At 42.5% G+C, this 21270-nt stretch overlaps 1 protein-coding gene across 4 annotated transcripts in view; it reads right to left on the bottom strand.

Annotated features, from left to right (window-relative positions):
• Window positions 1-21270, bottom strand: part of CDH12 (cadherin 12) — a 721954-nt gene that overhangs the window by 85404 nt on the left and 615280 nt on the right. For all 4 annotated transcript variants that reach the window (XM_081014754.1, XM_081014753.1, XM_081014756.1 and 1 more), the window contains one exon: window positions 16669-16963. In XM_081014754.1, coding sequence (XP_080870880.1) covers window positions 16669-16963 — 295 coding nt within the window. The remainder of the gene's footprint in view (window positions 1-16668; window positions 16964-21270) is intronic.

The following is a 21270-nucleotide window of genomic DNA, read 5'->3' as shown; positions in this document are numbered from 1 at the left end:
CCTTTGCTATTAAGGAACACATATACTCAACTACACGGTGTTGCATGAAAAATTCAACAAGAAACGAAAACAGTGAGTTATGAAATCTTTTTCACACATATGTAAGTATTGAAGATAATGTTATCAGTTAAAATTTGGACCAACTTTTACCCCCACCTTGTTTGAAAATGTGTAAGGTCACACAGACACATATAATATTACTTTCTGGGGTAGACCGGCCTGCAAATTAATTCTCTGGGATTCAGAAAGGTTATTTGCTGTTTTCCTCATCCATTACATGCATGTGTCAGTTTATGTAAAGGAGAGAATGAGAGAGACGTGTCAGAAAAGATATGGGGCCAATCAAGAACGAGGTGACACCTCTAAATGAACTATGTCAGCTTAATATGTAGTGGGAGCTTTTCCTCTGGTTTGAACAGTTTAAAAACTCCCTAGCTTGGCTGAGATTTACACAGCACATTGACCAATCATTGGCCTAGTTGTATAACCTTCATTAGCTTTTCTGGGACTGCCCACATAAATCCTAAGGAGAATGAGAGAACACCTCCATTGTCTACAAATCATCGCCAAGCGTTAGAATGGCTCCACACTTCAAACCAAAGCAATAAACTAAAATTTACTTCTTTGGTCCTCAGAAAGAAGTCTCCTGGTCAAGGCATTCAAATGGACAGACCTTTTGCAGCAGCACCATACCAAAAAGAGTAAAGTACAGAAAATCCAAATCATAGGGTTGGAAGGGACCTCAAAGGTCATCTAATTCAACCCACTGCTAATACAGGAGAGCCACTACTACACCATCTCTGCTAGATTGCTACCCAACATCTGCTTAAAAAAAAAAGTCCATCACTTCCCAATACAGTATGCTCCCCTGTCTAATAAGTCAAACTATGACAAAGTTAAAATAAAAAAATCCTTCCAGTAGCACCTTTAAGACCAACTAAGTTAGTTCTTGGTATGAGCTTTCGTGTGCAAGCACACTTCTTCAGATACCTGTATCTGAAGAAGTGTGCTTGCACACGAAAGCTCATACCAAGAACTAACTTAGTTGGTCTTAAAGGTGCTACTGGAAGGATTTTTTTTATTTTGACTATGGCAGACCAACACGGCTACCTATCTGTAACTATGACAAAGTTCTTTGCTAGATTTAGTCTAAATCCCATTTCATATAATTTTAACTGATTGGTTTGCACCCAACCTAGTACAGTGGTACCTCAGTTTAAGTACAGTCTGGTTTAAGAACGATTCAGTTTATGAACTCCACAAAATCGGAAATAGTGTCCCGGTTTGAGAACGTTACCTCGGTCTAAGAATGGAATCCAAATGGTGGAAGGGCACCGGCAGCAGAAAGCCTCATTAGGGAAAGCGTACCTCGGTTTAAGAATGGTTTTGGTTTAAGAATGGACTTCCATTAAGTTCGTAAACCCAGATACCACTGTATTGCAAAAGAAATGTAAGGTACTCTGTTGTGTATCTGAGACCCCTTCAGATCTCTATTATATCAGAACCGGGGTGCCAACTTGAATGAAATATTGTGGGAGGAGGTAAGCACCCCGCTGCATAATCGATCACAAGATATTGCGCATGCACAACATTTTAATGGCAATGCCCATTAACTTTTGGGGGGGGCGTGGTTTGGGCCCCTCTGATATCTTTTTTAGGGGAGGACAAATGAACCTCAACCCCTAGAAGTTAGCTCCTATGTTTCAGGGAAAGAAGGGTTGTTTTTAATGTTGCCACACCAGCTTCATGGCTGGCAACACAAATGTGCTTGGATCAGGGCCTCCACTGCAACTTGGGGGTCATTGTTAAGATCCAGTAGATCCTTGGTCACTCAGCTCTGCCTAGCTCCCTTCCAAAATACTTCCATTTCAAGTCTACTTACTGGTGGGGATATTGCCAGCAGTAGCTTCAATATGCTTATGCTTTTGATGGGCAGAGAGGGGATTTCTGCAGCAGCACAGCTTCCCTGTTAGTGGAGCCCAGCACCACCAGACGAAGCTGAGCATATAGGCACTGCTATGTCTCCCAAACCCTCTCCAATGGGGCAGATCAGATTGCTCTGCCTGGGATCATGTGAGCAGAGCAACACAAGTTCATTTTCACATCTAATTCCTCTTCCAGTTAAGGATATGTGAGCAGAAGCTTGCTTTCATGTGCATATAGATTCTAGGCAGATCAAGGGACCTTACTCAAAACAAGGGCTTTTTTTTCCAGTCAGAACTCACTGCACTGAAACTCAGTTCTGGCACCTCTCAGGAGGGAGGTGTTCATGGTGAGTTCTGTCACCTCTTTTTCCAGAAAAATTGCACAGCTCAAAATGCCTTACTTATTAGCAAATAAAAACAGAATCTGTGGTCTTTTCAGATTCCTGGATTATCCCAATGCAGCAAAAACAACGTGGGAAGAAGCAATTATAATTTACTGGTCTCTGTAGCTATAGCAGGTGCAGTACCCTTCAGAGGTTTGACTTCACCCCCAGAGGCACATTTGTTGTCTCTAAAGACAGACAGACAACACAACTATCCTTACTGGACAAACCATTATTTGCATAACATATTCTTCATTGATGACGTGTGTCCCCTCCTGGTTTCCACTGCTATGCACTGAATTGTGTTTCTAATTTACACCCACCCACCCGCCCATACATGGAGTTTCTCACAGAGCAAGAAAGAGGGAAACAAGGATCATATTGTCAAAATTGCAATGTAAGGGGAGGGATATCTTTTTTTACCCTCACAGCTTGGATGGCATCCAGGCTGCAGTGTGATTTCACACTCCCTTGAACTTTGTAATAATTTTATATTAGTGATTTATCTTCTTGAACCAAAAGACCTCATTCAATCTTGTGAATGCAAAAGACTTCATAAAAATAAATCTAAGGATGGATTCTGAAGATGTATGCATGTTGCAAGAGTGCTATCTAGTACCTAGCAAATGCTGGGCAAGTTTGTGGAGTAGCCATTCTGGTTGTTGCTCACTTTTGTATACCCACATTCATTTCTCTTCTTCCTCCCCTTCCTTAGTGTTTGCCCCTTTCCTTTTTGTTTTGTTTTCTTATTTATGCAAAAAGAGGTAGAATGTTGGTGGGGATTGGAATACAAGGTATTGATGGATCCCTAAATCAGGAGAAAACAGTGTCATCCATCAATGCCACTTCCAGGAAGAAATGGAATTTTAAAAACTGTACCCTAACCAGTACAGGTTCCACAAATACATTATATTACTTTCAGAGCCTTCCACCTTGCTAATGGCACCCAGTGTTGACAAAGGTTGACTGCCAATACAATTCACATAACGTTGGTTAGGGAAGAGTGACCCACATATGTCAATCATATTCTGTATATTGTGGTATAATGGTAGTGTAGCATGGCAAGCTCATCATCTCAACTTTGGGATGTAGGCAAATGAAGAAGGGAAAATCAATAGCATTCTTCAGCTGGTGACACAGTTTCCACACAGCTCAAGGTATTGTGGTTATTAATATTGTGCATATGGAAGTAATAGGATGAATAAAAAAATGATTACTTTTAGAATAAAAAATCACCCATACCAAAAAATATGGTTCCAAAGCTTTACTAATAGAACTTGTTCAAAAACAGACTTATAAAAATTAGGATACATCCCAATAGTTGCACAAAACTGTCTGCTTGTCCAAGCACAGGTTCGCATCTTAAGAATATAAAATTACTTCAAAGAGATCTGAAATCAAAGGTCTTTCTCTCCACACAGTCTCCATTACATCATTTGCACCTCTTTATCTTGTGGCTTGAGAACAACTCCTCAAAATGAAGATTTGCCACTGAATACCTTACTCGTGTGATCTAAAGTTAAACACCATGTAAAGGAAAGCAGAGGTACATTCTCAGTTAATTAGCAGCCTATTAGGCACTCAGAGAGCCTTACTTAGCTTCAATGGAAATTTATATGTTCCCTTTAACAACGCATATACATGGTCATTTTCTATTTCAATGTACAATTAAACAACTATACCTAACATTGTGAACCCAGCCCAGTCATTCAAGTGCTGCTGTCTCTACTGTTGCTGCAGTGTTTTTCCCACAGTGAAAGGAGGGAATTCACACTGAAAATATTGGTATAAAGACAAAGTCAGGGTAGAGCCCATATTCTGCCACAGACCCTTCAAAAGAGAAGTCCGTTTTCCAAATTAAGCTTTGTCACCCTCCAGTAATGGTCATATAGCTCATTTGTTAGAAAGAATAAAAAATGATAGTAGTTTTCCAGAGCTCAGGAACAAATGACTTGTCAACTCCAAGGCAGAGTAATGGCTTTGAACAGATCACAAAGTACCCTCTTAGGACTGAAATGGCAGGTTACACAATTAACAGACCACATAAAGCAGCTAACATGGATGACTATGATGCAGTCCACATGGATTTAGGATGGAGAATTTCTTTTGCCAGTGTGGGGATATTGCAACAGTGCAACTGGCAGAGACTCCGGCATAAATATTTAGGAATGCTGTCACTCCCTTTGACATCAACAGGACTAGGCTTGTTTAGAACTACATGCCCCATTGTAGCTAGTTTGAGAATTACACTAAGCCTGCACAACTTATGATCCACTAAGCCAAATGCAGACTATCTGCCTGTATGACAACATATCAGGGTTTTTATGCTTGCTTGGAGCAGCATTAAGAAGGCTGCCAAGCACCTGGCAGGCCACAATATACGGCTGGCAGGTTGTGTTCAGCTAGTTATGTGACATGTCATATAGATTAAGCCATAGGCCACTGATGATCTGGCTTTTGAATTGCTAGGAATCTCCTCCCTCCCATTTGTCCAGCTGTGAGCCAATTCTTCTCCACACTGAGAGAAAGAGATCTAAAATATATATTGCAAAAAGTCGCATGACCATATTCTAATAGGGATATGGTTCCTGTCCCTTTACTTGTTGTATAGAAGAGAAGATCTGGCAGAAGCAGCTTGCTGTCATGAACGGAGGCTGCAGCCGCCAAAATTCTGTCCTCTGTACAACTATCAGCAGTCCAAGTAGGAACAGAGGAGAAAATCATTCACATTTCTAAAGCGAATAAACTCAATATGCCATTCTCAGACTTATGTACATGTGGATCAACCAGGTAACACATGTGATATAGTTTCAGTTTGAAAAATGTGCACAAAGAAATGCGTATTTCAGGAAAAATACAAAATAGTATGTTTTAGTGTAAGAATGCATACAAAAGTCATGCATCTGAAATGTATTTTGTGTGTGCTTTCTTTTTTTAAAAGAAATCAACAAAAACGGGAAAGAATGGATGTAGGACTGAGTGCAACCAAAATGTAAATGGAAAACACTTAATCAATCTATCCCAAAACACCAGTGTTCTCCTTGGCCTCTAGTCATACTAAGATCTAAGATCTAAGATGAGTCTAAGATAAATTTATTGTCATTGTCCGTATATACACAGTATACACAACAACGAAAATCAAACACCCACCCAAAGACCGGGTTCACATACACATTTGCACATATCTCCAACACTCTCATCCTATTCAGACATAATCTATAAAAACATATCATACTCCAGAATGTAACATAACCTATTAAAAGCATAACATAACTAGATGTTAGCCAGGACTTCGGCAGCTTATGAAACACTGACACAGTTTAACACTTTTACCATTCTACCTGGGATAAATTTTTCACTCCTCTATTAGCAAGGACAGTTCATATCTAGTAATGACTTTGACCATGCTAATATATGGTTTACTAAGTTTGAGGACTCCAGGAATGTAAATGGGTACCCCTACCTTGCCTTTGAGATGGGAAAGGGGGTATGCTAGAATCACACAGCGCCGATGGATGCTGGAGACTGAGTTTACCTTGTCTAGCAACAGCCAGGACACTGAGTCAGAGGCTACAGTGTCAATACCTAATGACTCTGAGCCTGATGCTAGTAAGAATATGAACACTGAACTTGAGGTTAGCAGGCAGGAAGCCCTCTAAAGCAGACCCAATAACACCGCTACATGGAAAAACAGAGCCAATATCTTCACAGACATCTTTCCCCCGGTCTAAGCAAAGGAATGCCTCAACACTACCTTGCCAGTCTAATAACCCACTGACAATTTCTGCTCCTGTTTTTTTGTTGGAATTCAAGGCATCCATAGTATAATCACAGGATAAACTGGGTGGAGCAATGGGTGTGACTCTCATATTTGTGTGGCAGGCCGAGGCGCCAGCTTGAGATGGTGATGGGGGGAAGCGAACCCCGTGGACATGACATCAGGACACCCCGACCTCATGCATCAGGACACAGAGCTGAACACAGGGCCGTCTTACCCATAGGCGCTAGGGGTGCGGGGCACCCGGGCGCCGGGCTCTCAGGGGTGCCAGGCCAAGAGTCTGGGGCCTGAGAGTTGAGTCTAGGGAAGAGCCCACCTGTCAGAGTGCTGCGGTGGGCTCTTCTGCTGCAGGCGGTTCTGCCCTGTGAGTTTGGGGACGACCGAGACAGCGAGACGCTGAAGCGGCTGGCCGGCTCTGCCCTCCTGCGTGCCTGGGACTGGGCAACTGGGGGGGTGCCGGGCGGATCTTTGCACCCGGGCACTGCATATCCTTAAGACAGCCCTGGCTGAACATGGGAGCCATGTGGCTTGCAGGGCCAGCAGCTCCTCTGCCACTTCTTGACACTGCCACTGGCACGAAGCTGTTTTGAGCATCCTTCTCCTCCACGGCAGCAGGAGAAGGAGGCTGTCACTGGAAACATGCCATGGTCGGCTCTGCACTTCTCCTCCATGTTTTATGAACATGAAGAGGGGGTCGGCCCCTACTCCCCAAAATAGGACGGAGCAAGATGGCTCAGGTCTCTGGAGCTGGCTCCCCCAGTGTCAGGCTAGTGTCCAGTCACACAAAAGCCAAAGGTTACTAAAGACACACACATCTCTCTATCCAGGTGTTGTTACAGTTAAAGAGACCATTCCAGTTAGGTAAAAGGCAGCATGGAGCAGGGCCAGTGTGTGGGTGAGTAGGGTGCAGCCTGAGGAGAAAAAAGGGCCTGGGCAGAGTCCTAAAGATCTGATAGGGAAGCTGCATTCAGCCCCCAGGACTGAGGTCCTCCACCCCTTCCTTATACAATCCTCATTCCTCTGTGATTTCAAATTATTCATCAGCTTACTCTGCACCTGACAATGTTATTTGCAGCTTGTGTTTGCTTCAATACGGCTTAGCTCCCAATGTGCTGAAAACTTCCAATATACCTACCTTATGACCCCAGTAATTAGAATTTTATTGCATTTTTAAAACATCTACAAATCCCCCGCCCTGCAAATGCATAATCACAACATTTCCCCAGCACCAGATGGTCAAGATTTACCATGTTATCAACCTCAATGCATTTTCTCAACTTGATTTGGAAGAGTGGGTCCCCTCCTCTTCTTTACAACATGTAGAAGGCAATGTTCCTCCTGCTGCTTTAATAGCAGCAGATGGGTGAGCAGCTAGATCATCTATTATTTGAAAAGCAAGGTGTTTTGTCTCGCTGGATTATGTTCAGTGATTATTGTTGGTTCAGGACTAAAAAGCTGTGAATGGAGTATTATAGAGAGAGAGAGAGAGAGAGAGAGAGAGAGAGAGAGAGCGCGCTATGCAAGAGCTATGACAGAGCATCTGCTAAAAACTGTCTGGTTCGCTTTCAGGCATGAGGGGACATAGAGTGGAAATCACAAGGGAAAGCAGATGACTCTGGAGTCACTGAACCAAAGAGGGAGTAAGCAAGTTGCCTAATTCTAGCTACAGTGTCTTTAATACCTCTCATAGGACTAAGCACTGGGAAACAGAGTGTTTGCAGACAAGCTTTTTCCTGTTGCTTTCAAAAGCAACAGGCATTTTCAAAAGCACAGAACCTTTGCATGGAGAAAAAGGGTTGATAAGAATGCAATGGAACTGCCATGAAGGCAATAAGGAGCAGGGCTGGATCTATCCTTGTTTACAGTGATAAAAGATGAGCATAACTATGTCAGTGATGCTGACCTGTATGAGAGTTGTGGCATCAACAGAATTATGCACTGAATGATTTGCTTGCCCTCTGTGATTACTGAAATTTGGTGTTACCAAATTGGTAGAGAAAGCCACAGAGAAGTAGCTACTGAACTGTTCAAGTAGTTTCTAAACTGACTTGATGTCTAAGCTCAGGCCTTCAAGTTCTTCAGGATGGAAACAGAAGCCACTGTTTTGACTTTCACTGTGTGCATGATTCTGAGACACAAGAATGTTTGTTTGTCCCAAAGGAAGATGCAAACTGAACCACAGCGGAAACATGCACACCTATCAGTTAAGTTCTCCCACCACAAATCCATTAACCAAGGGGAAATAAATGCATATATACCAGTGAAAATAAAATGCATTACTTTAGTGGTAAAGGTAAAGGTAAAGGTAAAGGTAAAGGGACCCCTGACCATTAGGTCCAGTTGTGGCCGACTCTGGGGTTGCGGCGCTCATCTCGCTTTATTGGACAAGGGAGCCAGCATACAGCTTCCGGGTCATGTGGCCAGCATGACTTAGTCACTTCTGGTGAACCAGAGCAGCGCACGGAAATGCTGTTTACCTTCCCGCTGGAGTGGTACCTATTTATCTACTTGCACTTTGACTTGCTTTCAAACTGCTAGGTTGGCAGGAGCAGGGACCGAGCAATGGGAGCTCATCTCGTCACGGGGATTCGAACCGCCGGCCTTCTGATCAGCAAGTCCTAGGCTCTGTGGTTTAATCCACAGCACCACCTGCATCCCTACTTTAGTGGTAATTGCATGTAAATATACATATAGTGGCCAAAACTGCATAGAAAACTGTGTACAAAAATGTGTGTAATGGGGGAAATGCACACTAAAATGCTAACAAATTTTCTTGAGGTCTGTCACCTCAAACTGACACAGAAATGTGGAGATCTGAACTTAAGAATGGAAAAATGAGATATAGAGAGAAACTGAAATAGATTCACCTAACCGTACATATGATTGATAGATTTTTTTATGTTCCTGGATAGATGTTCTGATGACAGAGAGAGAGAGAGAGAGAGAGAGAGAGAGAGAGAGAGTCAGTCCAAGAGCAATAGCAGATGTTCTTGTATATATTCATTTGATGGATGAAAATGATTATCAGTATGTATTTGTTTAATATTGTAAAGTAGGGCCAGATGACCAGTGGCTCATATATCCAGATCTAACCTTGGAGCAGCAATTTTCAGACTGACAACTGAGCCTTCTTCCCAGGGAACTCTGGGAATTGTAGGTCTTCGAAGGGAATGGGGTTGCCTAACAACTCTCAGCACCCTTAACAAAGTACATGTTCCCAAGATTATTTGGGTGAGGCCATAGCGGTTTAAAGTGGCATGAAACTGCTTAAAATGTATTGTGTAGGTAGGGCCTAAAATTGACATAATGGCAAGACTAAGATGCATGGTGTCAGGGAACTGCCATCGGAGCTAGAGGCGGAGGGAAGGCTCCAGAGGGATGGCGGAGAGGGTCCCAGTAGGGAGAGAGGCAGCCCGTCCGCTGGGGAAGGAAATCAGCGTAACACCAGTAGAGAAGGGGGGCAGATGGGGGAATCGGAGAGGAGGCTCCAAGACTCCTCGCCGGAGACCAGCGAAGAGAGTACGGGTCCTCCGCTGCCCACACCCTCCCTGCGCGGAAGGCTTCCGCGCAGGGAGTCTAGGTGGAGACTAGGCATCAAGGAACTTTTGTGCTGGAAGAAGTTTAAGAAACGCCCACTGACGGATTCTGCCAGCGACTGAGACAGTCATGATGCTGGAGGCTGTTCAGTCAGAAAGGGTTTAACCAGGTAACCTCGCCAGGAGTGGCGGCAACTTACGCACTAGCAACCCCTAAATCCATTACACATAGAATGTGATCAGGACATAAATATGATCTTCTGGTTCCAGATATGTGAAGGAAAACTCCACAGGGATCTTAGACTATGTGTTCTGGACTAGTGGGAATTAATCCATACATAATATGAAAAAAAATATGGGCCAAGTGAAAGTATGGGTCTCAGCCTCTCCTATATTCCTAGACCCCACCTTTATCCCACTGTTACCTGAAGGCACCAATTCTGCAACATCTTTGGCCTGCCCTAGATCTTTTGAGTCCAGACTGGCTTTGTCCAAGAGGCAGAGGCAAAATCATGGCAACCAAAACAAGAAAAGAAACAAATACATGTGGCAACCAGAGGTGTGTTTTCCCTTTTTACAATATCTGCCATCAGTAATTTCCCCCCTCTACTCTCTCATTAATCAAGCCCCTAATGTTCACTTTCTTATCACTCTGACACTTCCTGGGGTTTGGTACTATCTGCTTTATTGTGGATATTTCTATACATAGAATTGCAGTCGTTAATCATGTTTGGTTTGCTGATTCCCACTTGCTTAGCATCCTTAAGTCTTTCCTGCCTTTCGCCCTCCAAGGCTGCTGATCCCTTGACTGACTCCTGCAATCCATCAGTGTCTGGTCTTTAGAACTGGCTTGCCCTGTTGCACAGGGCATCTCGTGCCCCTCCTCACACACAAAACAGAGTATAATACACTCCAAAGTGGGAAAGGAGGAGAGGGGAATGGAGTGCTTTAAGATAAAGCAGTCGGGGCATGTGCCAAATATCCATTATAATCCGTTTAAATCTCAGCTTGCTCTCATTATCTCCAATGTCTTTATGAGAGTTCGACGACTGGGACATTATTGCTTGTCATAAAGCGAGAGCTGCTTCAGTGATGGCAACCTTTGCTTACTTTCTGATGTGAGAAATATAAATAGATCCGAGCTAATAGGAGAAAAATAGCTCAGCAGCTGGAAAGGGAAAATAATGCTCATAGCCACTCAGTCGGTAGCCAGGAAAAAAAGTCATTTCCTATAAAATATAGTTAATGTTTACAGCCATTTGGGCGACTAGGCGAAGTAATCCATTTAAAAATACACTTCAGGTTTAGGTTCACTTAGTAGTACAGAAGCTTTGCACACATTATTATTGATTCCAGCTCCAGTGTGCTCTGGTGTTTGAAGCCCAGAGCACATGGCATTTCAATCCGTAAGTATCCTGCAGTTTCATGAGAAATGCTGCTGTTTGATACACTTTCCCTCAAACCAGCTTCCATCCAATAAATAGAGCAGGAAATCCGTTCACAAGGTAGAAATTCTGCAAAACCCATTATCAATATAGTGGGGTGGAAGAACTGGGGGGGGGGGGTCATATTTGGCAACCAATGCACTCCTTTGGTTTCAGATAGTACATGGGTAGACGAGTCTAAAAAGTTCAGGACACAAATTTTCACAGCTGACTAGCAGCTATGTTGGCTCATATACCAGAAGTAATGTACCATATTTTTCGCTCTACAAGACGCACCAGACCACAAGACGCACCTAGTTTTTGGAGGAGGAAAACAAGAAAAAATATATTCTGAATCTCAGAAGCCAGAACTGCAAGAGGGATCGCTGCGCAGTGAAAGCAGCAATCCCTCTTGCTGTTCTGGCTTTGGGGATAGCTGTGCAGCCTGCATTCGCTCCATAAGACGCACACACATTTCTCCTTACTTTTTAGGAGGGAAAAAGTGAGTCTTATAGAGCAAAATATATGGTATTTAGCACTAACTCTCAAAGTGTATATTCCATTCTGACTAAACTAAGCCTCCTACACCTTCTATTCTTGATACTTCAGTTTGGGAACAGACACAATAATGTTGTAGTAAACATTAGAATATTATAGGTCCCCCCCCCCCGTGTTTGATTTAATAGCTACCCTAACATTATCACAATCAAACTAAATATTTAAGTGATCAATACTTGTTTGTTTATCATTTTATTACATAAAATATGGGGTTAACTTCAGGGCAAATGTCAGGTTGTTTGCCCCAGTTACCAAGGCACCTAGTTCTGGTCCTGCTATCATTTACACTTCATTCTGCTAGGCTTCTGTTTAGAAAGCTTCATATTAATCTGCTGAATTCTAAGCCATCCTTTGTAATTAGCTCCACTTTTGCTACTCTGTTAATAAACATTTTTTTCTGTTTGGAAAGTGAGGAGGAATTAAATAACCTTTTAATGAGGGTGAAAGAGGAGAGCACAAAATATGGTTTGAAGCTCAACATCAAAAAAACTAAGATCATGGCCACTGGTCCCATCACCTCCTGGCAAATAGAAGGGGAAGAAATAGAGGCAGTGAGAGATTTTACTTTCTTGGGTTCCATGATCACTGCAGATGGTGACAGCAGTCACGAAATTAAAAGACCCTGCTTCTTGGGAGAAAAGCAATGACAAACCTATATAGCATCTTAAAAAGCAGAGACATCTCCTTGCAGACAAAGATCAGTATAGTTAAGCTATGGTTTTCCATAGCTTTCCATGATGTATGGAAGTGAGAGCTGGACCATAAAGAAGGCTGATCGTCAGAGAATTGATGCTTTTGAATTCTGGTGCTGGAGGAGACTCTTGAGAGTCCCATGGACTGCAAGAAGATCAAACCTATCCATTCTGAAGGAAATCATCCCTGAGTGCTCACTGGAAGGACAGATCCTGAAGCTGAGACTCCAATACTTTGGCCACCTCATGAGAAGAGAAGACTCCCTGGAAAAGACCCTGATGTTGGGAAAGATGGAGGGCACAAGGAGAAGGGGACGACAGAGGATGAGATGGTTGGACAATGTTCTTGAAGCTATGAACATGAGTTTGACCAAACTGCGGAGGCAGTGGAAGACAGGAGTGCCTGGCATGCTCTGGTCCATGGGGTCACGAAGAGCTAAGACTAAACAACTAAATAATAACAACAACAACAAACCAAACTGCCAACGAACATTTAAAAAAAAGCTGGTAGAATCACACAATATCTTCAACATTATTTTTTATTTTATTTTTTTTTTTTAAAAACACAAAATCAAGTGTTGAGTTTGGGGAAGAATTTACAGTGACAAAACAGTTAGCAAGGTGCATTAAGCAGATGCTTTGTCAGTAGTATACAACTCTGACAAGACAAATTGCCAGTGCATTTCTTTATTCATTTTACTGGCATGCATTTTTAAACTTGCAACCTGCTCTTCCTCTTTGAAACACTATAAACAGATGTTCTGATGTGCTTATATAGAGGTCACACTTGTTAAGCATAAGTGTGGAAAGAATTGCAGGGGATTCTATTTTCTTTCTGGCTTAGCCAGCAAGCATGCATAGAAATGACCTAAATAAATAAGATTTGTAACTTGAAGCAAAATATAATTATGGGGTCAACAGGAAACAGCATGGACTATGACTCAACCCCTGTAAACATAGATAGCAAGGCAGAGAGTGCAGAAAACTAGACTGTGAAGGATGAAAAGGGAGGGGCAGACCCCCCCTTCTCCCCACCCAAATTCTTCTCTGCTGCAAGGCACTGATAGTATCTGTGCACGTTCAATATCATTCAATACCCTAGTCTCATGCTGAAAGCTATTTCTAATCTTGATAAGAGTAGTCTATCAGTAGAGGCCTCAGCTGTCAGATGCACCCAGGGAAGGAGCAAGGTCTCAGTGTCCAGGCAACAGAGGAGAGAAGAGGCAAAGAGGAGAGCAAATGAAGCTGGCACATTAGTACCATAGCTCAGTAATGCAGAGCACACAGCTAGCAAGCAGAAGGTCCTGAGTTCATTCATTAAAGGGATAAGGTAGCCCTCTGGCTGAGAACCTGGAGAGACAACCAAGAAGAGAAGACAATACTGTACTGGGCGAGATGAACAAATTGTTGGGGTGCTGCACCTTTTGCAAGTAGAGGGGGTCGGATTGTGGCCATTGTGAATAATTAAGAATGTTTCAGGGAAGGAACACATTCCAAAACAAACATACAAACCCCTTAGTAACCAAATATTCAACACCTTTCATAACACCTTGCTAAATGGTCTCGGCCCAGTATACGTGAAGGAGCGTCTCCACCCCCATCATTCAGCCCGGACACTGAGGTCCAGCTCCAAGGGCCTTCTGGTGGTTCCCTCACTGCGAGAAGCGAGGTTGCAGGGAACCAGGCAGAGGGCCTTCTCAGTAGTGGCACCCACCCTGTGGAAAGCCCTCCCACCAGATGTCAAGGAAATAAACAACTATCTGGCTTTTAGAAGTTATTTGATGGCAGCCTTGTTTAGGGAAGTTTTTAATGTTTGATGTTTTATCATGTTTTTAATATTCTGCTGGGAGTTGCCCAGAGTGGCTGGGGAAACCCAGCCAGATGGGCAGGGTATAAATAAAAATTATTATTATTATTATTATTATTATTATTATTATTATTATTATTGCTAAGTGAGCGAAGGAGATGGCCACAGATACACAAACAGAAGCAACCGATTGCATATACTCCTGGGGCCTCCCACTGCCACGTCTGCAGCAAGTAATTGCTGTTGATATCTTAAAATGGTGGTGATGTAGAATATTTGTCTCACTTGCTCAAGGGTACTCAAAACAAAGGTGTGCATCCATTATCCAGTATGGTACAATGTCTCAAGCAGCTCCTACACAGGTCTATGCTCTTTGAGTAGCTACTATACAGAACTAATTTAATACTCAACCTTGAACAGCAGAGGTCATGAATGCCAACACCGACAGAATATCTATATGTGGTCCAAAGAGGATGCTCAGTAATAGATTGGGTTTTAGAAAGGAAGCTAAGGTAGAAAGTGGGCCAGTCTACATCCTTAAAGAATGCTTTTAAAGCAATTTAGGAGACAAAATGAATGGCAGGAAGAGGAAATCTTAGATGAAAACAACCGTTTTTATTTTGATAATTTATAAAAAAAGATGCTATTTTTCTTAGCTTACCAAAAAATCATACAGTTATGACACATTATTTGTTTCAGCTGCAAGATCACCCACAGGCGAAAGAATATCATTATCGAATAATTCATGTATCAGAATACTAAATACTGGACAGCAAAGTCTTACATTAGCAGAAAAGCTAATGTTTGTTGCTTAGAAATTGTTGGTATTGCTAATGTAAGACTTTGCCGTCCAGTATTTAGTTTTCTGATACATGAATTCTTCGATAATGATATTTCTCCAGACATCCAGTACATGGGAAGTCCCTCTGATTTTTTAAAAAAATTCAGAATGTAATTTGCTCTTATTTGTTTGTATTGTGATTTGATTTGATTTGTTAGTAATTGGGATGAATTAATAATTTTTTTTTATATAAAAAAGAAATTGTTGGTGATTAATTTAGCAGCGGAGGTGTGACTTGGTCATTATGAGTATGGCTCTTCTTATCACTATGTGTATGTCAAATTCTCTGATCGCTTCCCCCTTGAACTTAAAAAGTGTAGCACAAGTAATAGTAAATTCACTCTCAATGTTGCCCACATAGGCAAAGTAGTCCTGATTTAAATACTGATTGAAAGGTCTATCATAATAACTTGCCCTCAAAAGGGCCTGCCCATCCAAACACCTCCCTTCTGTGTTTTGCCTCAAGGGGCAAACACCTTACCAAAATAATGCTGCTTTAAAAAGAGCTACTGTCATCATGGAAATCTCAGTGATTAAACATACTTCACACACATGGAGGAGACAGGTCACCTAGAAATGAATGATCTGGCAGCAGTGACTCCCTTCTATCTTCCTGGGGCAACTTGCTGAGAGCACATGTGTGAAGATACCCCTCAACCACAGGTGTGGGGAACTTGTAACCCTCTAGATGTTGCTGAACTACAACTACAACCGGAGAGGGTCCCAGTAGGGAGAGAGGCAGCCCGTCCGCTGGGGAAGGAAATCAGCGTAACACCAGTAGAGAAAGGGGGCAGATGGGGGAATCGGAGAGGAGGCTCCAAGACTCCTCGCTGGAGACCAGCGAAGAGAGTACGGGTCCTCCGCTGCCCACACCCTCCCTGCCCAGAAGGCTTCCGCGCACGGAGTCTAGGTGGAGACTAGGCGTCAAGGAATTTTTGTGCTGGAAGAAGTTTAAGAAATGCCCACTGACGGATTCTGCCAGCGACTGAGACAGTCACGATGCTGGAGGCTGTTCAGTCAGAAAGGGTTTAACCAGGTAACCTCGCCAGGAGTGGCGGCAACTTACGCACGAGCAACCCCTAAATCCATTACACCTACTTTGTAACAGTTGCTGCTTACTGCAGCTACTACCACGCCATAAGATCCATTGTCCTGTAATATCACATATGGTAAGTACAGTCGTTTATGGTTTTATATTATTTTTGCTGTAAAATGCGTGAGATCATGATATTGTATTTATTTGCATTACTTAGAGCTTTAACTGCTGATGAAGCTCAGGACGGCGAAACAAGGCCAATATTCCGGAAATCCTTGTCTTAGACTCTGTGAAAGGATTTTGTGGAATTGTAACAACCTTTCATGTGGATGGTTTGGACTTTATGAACAGACAGGTGGAATGGACACCATTACATGGATGGACCTTATGCATGAACCGACTAGAGAATGATCTGATCCACTGGGTCTTCTGCTTTGTTCGTTTGTTGAACTTTATGAGTTACTTCTATTGAAATTTACAATTTGATACTATGAATAGTATACCTTATTTATCTAAGAACACAACCAGTTACGTCTCGTTTGTTTATTGAGGATGCTTTACGTGACCATATGTTTGTTTGTTGTTGTTTTGCCAGGTTCATTTCCAGAACAAATGAGGCTAAAGCGTGCAGGTTAGATAAGAAGAGTTCCTTTAAAGAAGGAGAAGGAAGAAGAAGAGGCAGACTTACCTACTGGAGACATTTCAGGGACACTGGCAACATAAGGCCCATCGAGAAATTTTGGTTCATTATCATTAATGTCCTGCACTTTGATGATGAACTCAGATTCAGGCTCCAGTGGCTTCCTCGTATCGATGTCCACTGCTTGAGCACGGAGGGTGTAGAAAGGCTTCTCTTCGCGGTCAAGGCTCTTTATGGCATGAATGTCCCCTGTGGTCTCATCAATGGTAAACACTGTACCAGCGCCATCTCCTGATAACGTGTACTTAACACTTCCCACTCCCTTGTCCAAGTCAGAATGAAGCTTAACAGAAAAAGAGAGAAAAGGTCAAAGTAATTAATAAGAGAAATTCATGGATGGAAGAACGGTAGCTTTTTCATTTTAAGTATTAATCCAAAAATCATTTCAATCTCTAACAACATCAAATGGGAAAGTTGCTATTTCTGAGGAAGACAGGAACATTGCACAAACCCTTTGGAATCTTTAAGTGTACCTAACCCTGTTTATAGAAATTATTACAAATAACAACATGCAGATTATTTTATAATTCTTCTCTCAATTAGCCTCTGTGTTCTTCTGAAGTTGATTAGACTGAGAGACATCAGCCTGCCCATAGCCATCCAATCAGTGTGGGTTTGGACTTCAGTGATATATGCTAGTCCAGGAAATGTCAGTTGCACTTCTTGTGTTGATATCCTGGAGAAGGAAGCCTCAGGTTGGAGTTAATGCTATGTACAGATACAGGACGTCTAGCTTAATGACACTTCCTGTACTTGACTTCAAATGGGTTTGCACATTTCCGGTAAGGGGAAATGCATGAGGTACCAAGAGAACTTCTAATGTGCTTGATATAAACACAGGGAGTGTGACATAGTTGTCATTTCTGCAAATGCATTGTTAATGTTCCAAACCACTCTTAATTTCATGGATGAATCTGGTCCTCCTGTGATCAGTGCCACTATTCTAACCACTACCACACACTGGTTTTAAATTTAAGTACAGAGGTTTCCTTCCACTCAGGGACAGCCTGTCCCATTTCGTTGCCTAAAAGGCAAAAGGGAAAGATCCTGCCTCCACTATGTAAACCCTCCCCATTATTTCCAAATCCACAGCTAAGGAACATCATGTCTAATTGAAAAAATATGTGTCCAGAAGAACATGCCCTACAGCAGAAGACAAGGAAATATGTTTTTCAATGGTGTGAATACCACTTTTGCTACTGGAACAGAGTAACCTCTACCTAGAGGCCAGCACACATGTGTGTATAAAGGCTGACCTTAAGGTGGATTCACAAAATAAAAATAAAATAAAAAGGCTAGCTATGAAAAGTGCACCTCATTTCAGTGATTTTGGGGTGAAGGGGCTTGAAAGAGGGGCAAAAGGCCATGAAACATTGCCCTTACTTTGAATTTGCTTCATGACTTTATCATAGTTTTGTGGCATCTTAACATTAACTGGCTTGGATTAAGTAGTCAGCTTGAAAAAGCTGTTGATTTCAGGAGATGAGGTTCTGAATAAGCACATCAGACATACCAAGCAGAACTTCAGAATCAGAAAGTTTATTGTATCTATCAGTATGAAAATCACAGTAGGACAAAGATGAAGAAGAAAATAAGAAAGAAGGCAGTAAATGAAAAGGAAGAACACACAATTGTATGTTGTCATCGACATCACATCACTGCAGCTTTTTACATGCAGAACCCAAGCTTTTAATATAATGGTTGTCAAAAATATATTCTCTGTGCTAGGTTAATGCCAGAGCATTGAACACCTTTAGCGAGGGGGGGGGGAGATCATATCTCGATCATTTTTCAACACAGTTCAGCTGAATTGCACCAGAAGGAGCATAAACTAGTAAATAACAGTTTTTATTCATATTTTTACTACTATCCAGTGGTAGGAAAGTAGCAGGCCCGACATATGGTTCCTCCTTTAGCCTAGTGCTATAAGTAGGATGGAGGGATATTAGCTTGTGGGGGGCACACTTCATTTGTTCGCTAATAGCACCAGTATTCCTCCTCTAACCACTAATCTTTCCTTTTTATCAACATTCCCATCCATGGATAGGCCACTTCTGTGTTTTAAAAATACATCTATGAAGTACAGTAGTGTTATATGATAATGAAGTACCCCCAAGTACAAAAAGAGTGCCTTTGTGATACCACTAATCACTTACAATTAAGCATTGTGACTTCCTTTCAGAGGAGACAACAGACCTGAAAACCCAGGATCTTAACACTGTTCCCAATTCCTATTAGAGACAGGGGAGGAATTCATTCACGTCACTTTTTACAGAGGACTGATCAGATCCAACACTCCCAAAACTCACTTGTGAACCGAAGACAAACCTAAGTCGCGGAACGTATTTCTCCAGATTTTGCTACACAGTTTAGGTGTACAAAAAGCACAGACAAAAATACAGGTTTTATGTAAAATGTGTGTTTAACATATGAATGCATTGAAAAGTGTGTATTTCATGTTAGCAAGTGGATATTTTAGTTAAAATGTGCACTAAAATTCATGCCATGTAAATGCAGACTTTTGGATGGGATTGAGGCACTCTCTGGAGAAGATTTGGGGTGGGGGTAGGAAGTGGAAGTCATAGTAAAAGTGCTCACACAGAGCTGGATACAACCATAAGAGCAGAACCTCCAAATGTCCGCATTTTCCAGAGACGGTCCCGGATTTACAGAAACCATCTCGGTTTCTGATTTGTTCCTGGAATGTCCTGGTTCTCCTTAAGATGTCCCTATTTTCATCAGAGAAATGTTGGAGGGTATGGAGTTATGTGACATCCCCCCCCCCCAAGCCAAGGAGAAAAGTAGCTATATAGTGGTACCTCTAGCTGCATTCACCTACGATTACGTATCCTTCGGGATACGTACGCAGCAAACCTGGAAGCATTTTTCTTGGTTTCGCTGTGTGCGCATGCGCAAAAGCGCTCTATGCACTGTGCACATGCACAGAAGCTCTAAACCTCGCTGCACGCATGCACAGAAGCAGCATCTCCAGTTGCAAATTCATCGGGATGCAGCCAGGCCTCTGGAACGGATCCCGTTAGCAACTGGAGGTACCACTGTACAACCTTTAGAAGACATCTGAAGGCAGACCTGTATAGTTTTATTATGTTTATATACGTGTTGGAAGCAACACAGAGTGGCTGGGGCAATTCAGTTAGATGGTTGGAGTGTAAATATCATCATCATCATCATTATTAAATAGGGTGTCCCTATTTTCATTGGAGAAATGCTGGAGGGTATGTACAAGATTTTGTGCATTCCTTAAAAAAAACACACACCAAAAAACTGTAGAAAACAGGATGGAATGGATCTCTGGATGAGTGTCAGTAAACCTGAAATGTGATGGAATTAGGCTGCTCAGAACATCACCACGTCCTATGACAAAATTCTCAGAGCACAAAAGCTTTTAAAGTTTATGGCATGTGATATAACTCCTCTACCTTTCTGGAATATTTGCAGGTCCACCATAACTGAGCATACCTGCTCAATTTCAGCACTTTGAAACACAGCTATGAGATAATACTTTGTGGAGTGCGCTTGCTCCCCCAGCACAGAAGGTCTTGCTTGAAGGCTTCCCACAGGCGTCTAAGGTCAAGGTAAAGGACCCCTGGATGGTTAAGTCCAGTCAAAGGTGACTGTGAAGTTGCGGCGCTCATCTTGCTTTCAGGCTGAGGGAGCCAGCGTTTGTCCACAGACAGCTTTCCGGGTCATGTGGCCAGCAGGACTAAACCGCTTCTGGCACAACGGAACACCGTGACGGAAACCAGAGCACACGGAAATACCATTTACCTTCCCAGCACAGTGATACCTAGTTATCTACTTGCACTGGCAGGCTTTCGAACTGCTAAGGTTGGCAGGAGCTGGGACAGAGCAACGGGAGCTCACCCTGTTGCAGGGATTCAAACCGCCGACCTTCTGATCGGCAAGTCCAAGAGGCTCAGTGGTTTAGACCACAGCGCCACCCACGTCCCTTGTCCACAGCATCTATGCTAGGCTAGATAGGCCTCCGGTCTGATCTAGCAGGGCCGTTATTATGATAAATACCCATTCAAATAGAACAGATTTCTACAGGAGTAAAAGACAAAGTATGTTAGCTGGCTGTAACCTGTCTCATTCTGATATTACACTCTAAACAGAACTCCGGATTAATTTCAGCTTGTGGGTGTACGGGACACATTGAGAAACAGTTGTTTGTGTGTGTGGCGAGGTGGAACTATACACTGGCAGCCTCCAAGGCATCTGTTTCGTGGCGGTGTTATTGTTGACATTCCCTGAACTGGATCAGATGGCATGCAAAGATTAAAAAAAATACAAATACAAAAAAAAATCTGCCACCAAGAGAAGCAGAGCATCTGCTGGGGCTTTCTAAAGAGCTGCTGCTTGACTTTTTGTTGCTTCCAACTTGTCAGGAAACAGAAAGCATTTGCACAGAATAAAGGCTTGCTCCTTTGATCCCAATGCATAAGTTATAAAAAAAACCTCAAATCCTTCTTGGAGAACAGACATTTATTTTGGAACTGGAAAACGTCTGTTAATAGCCCTTTTGCATGCCACAAAGGACACAACTTTACAATAGACTTAAAATGCATC

This window comes from Podarcis pityusensis (assembly GCF_964106645.2).
Source record: "Podarcis pityusensis genome assembly, chromosome: 7".
NCBI lineage: Eukaryota > Metazoa > Chordata > Lepidosauria > Squamata > Lacertidae > Podarcis > Podarcis pityusensis.
Note: the sequence above shows the minus strand (reverse complement) of the source record. Positions and strands in the feature narration are given on the sequence as shown.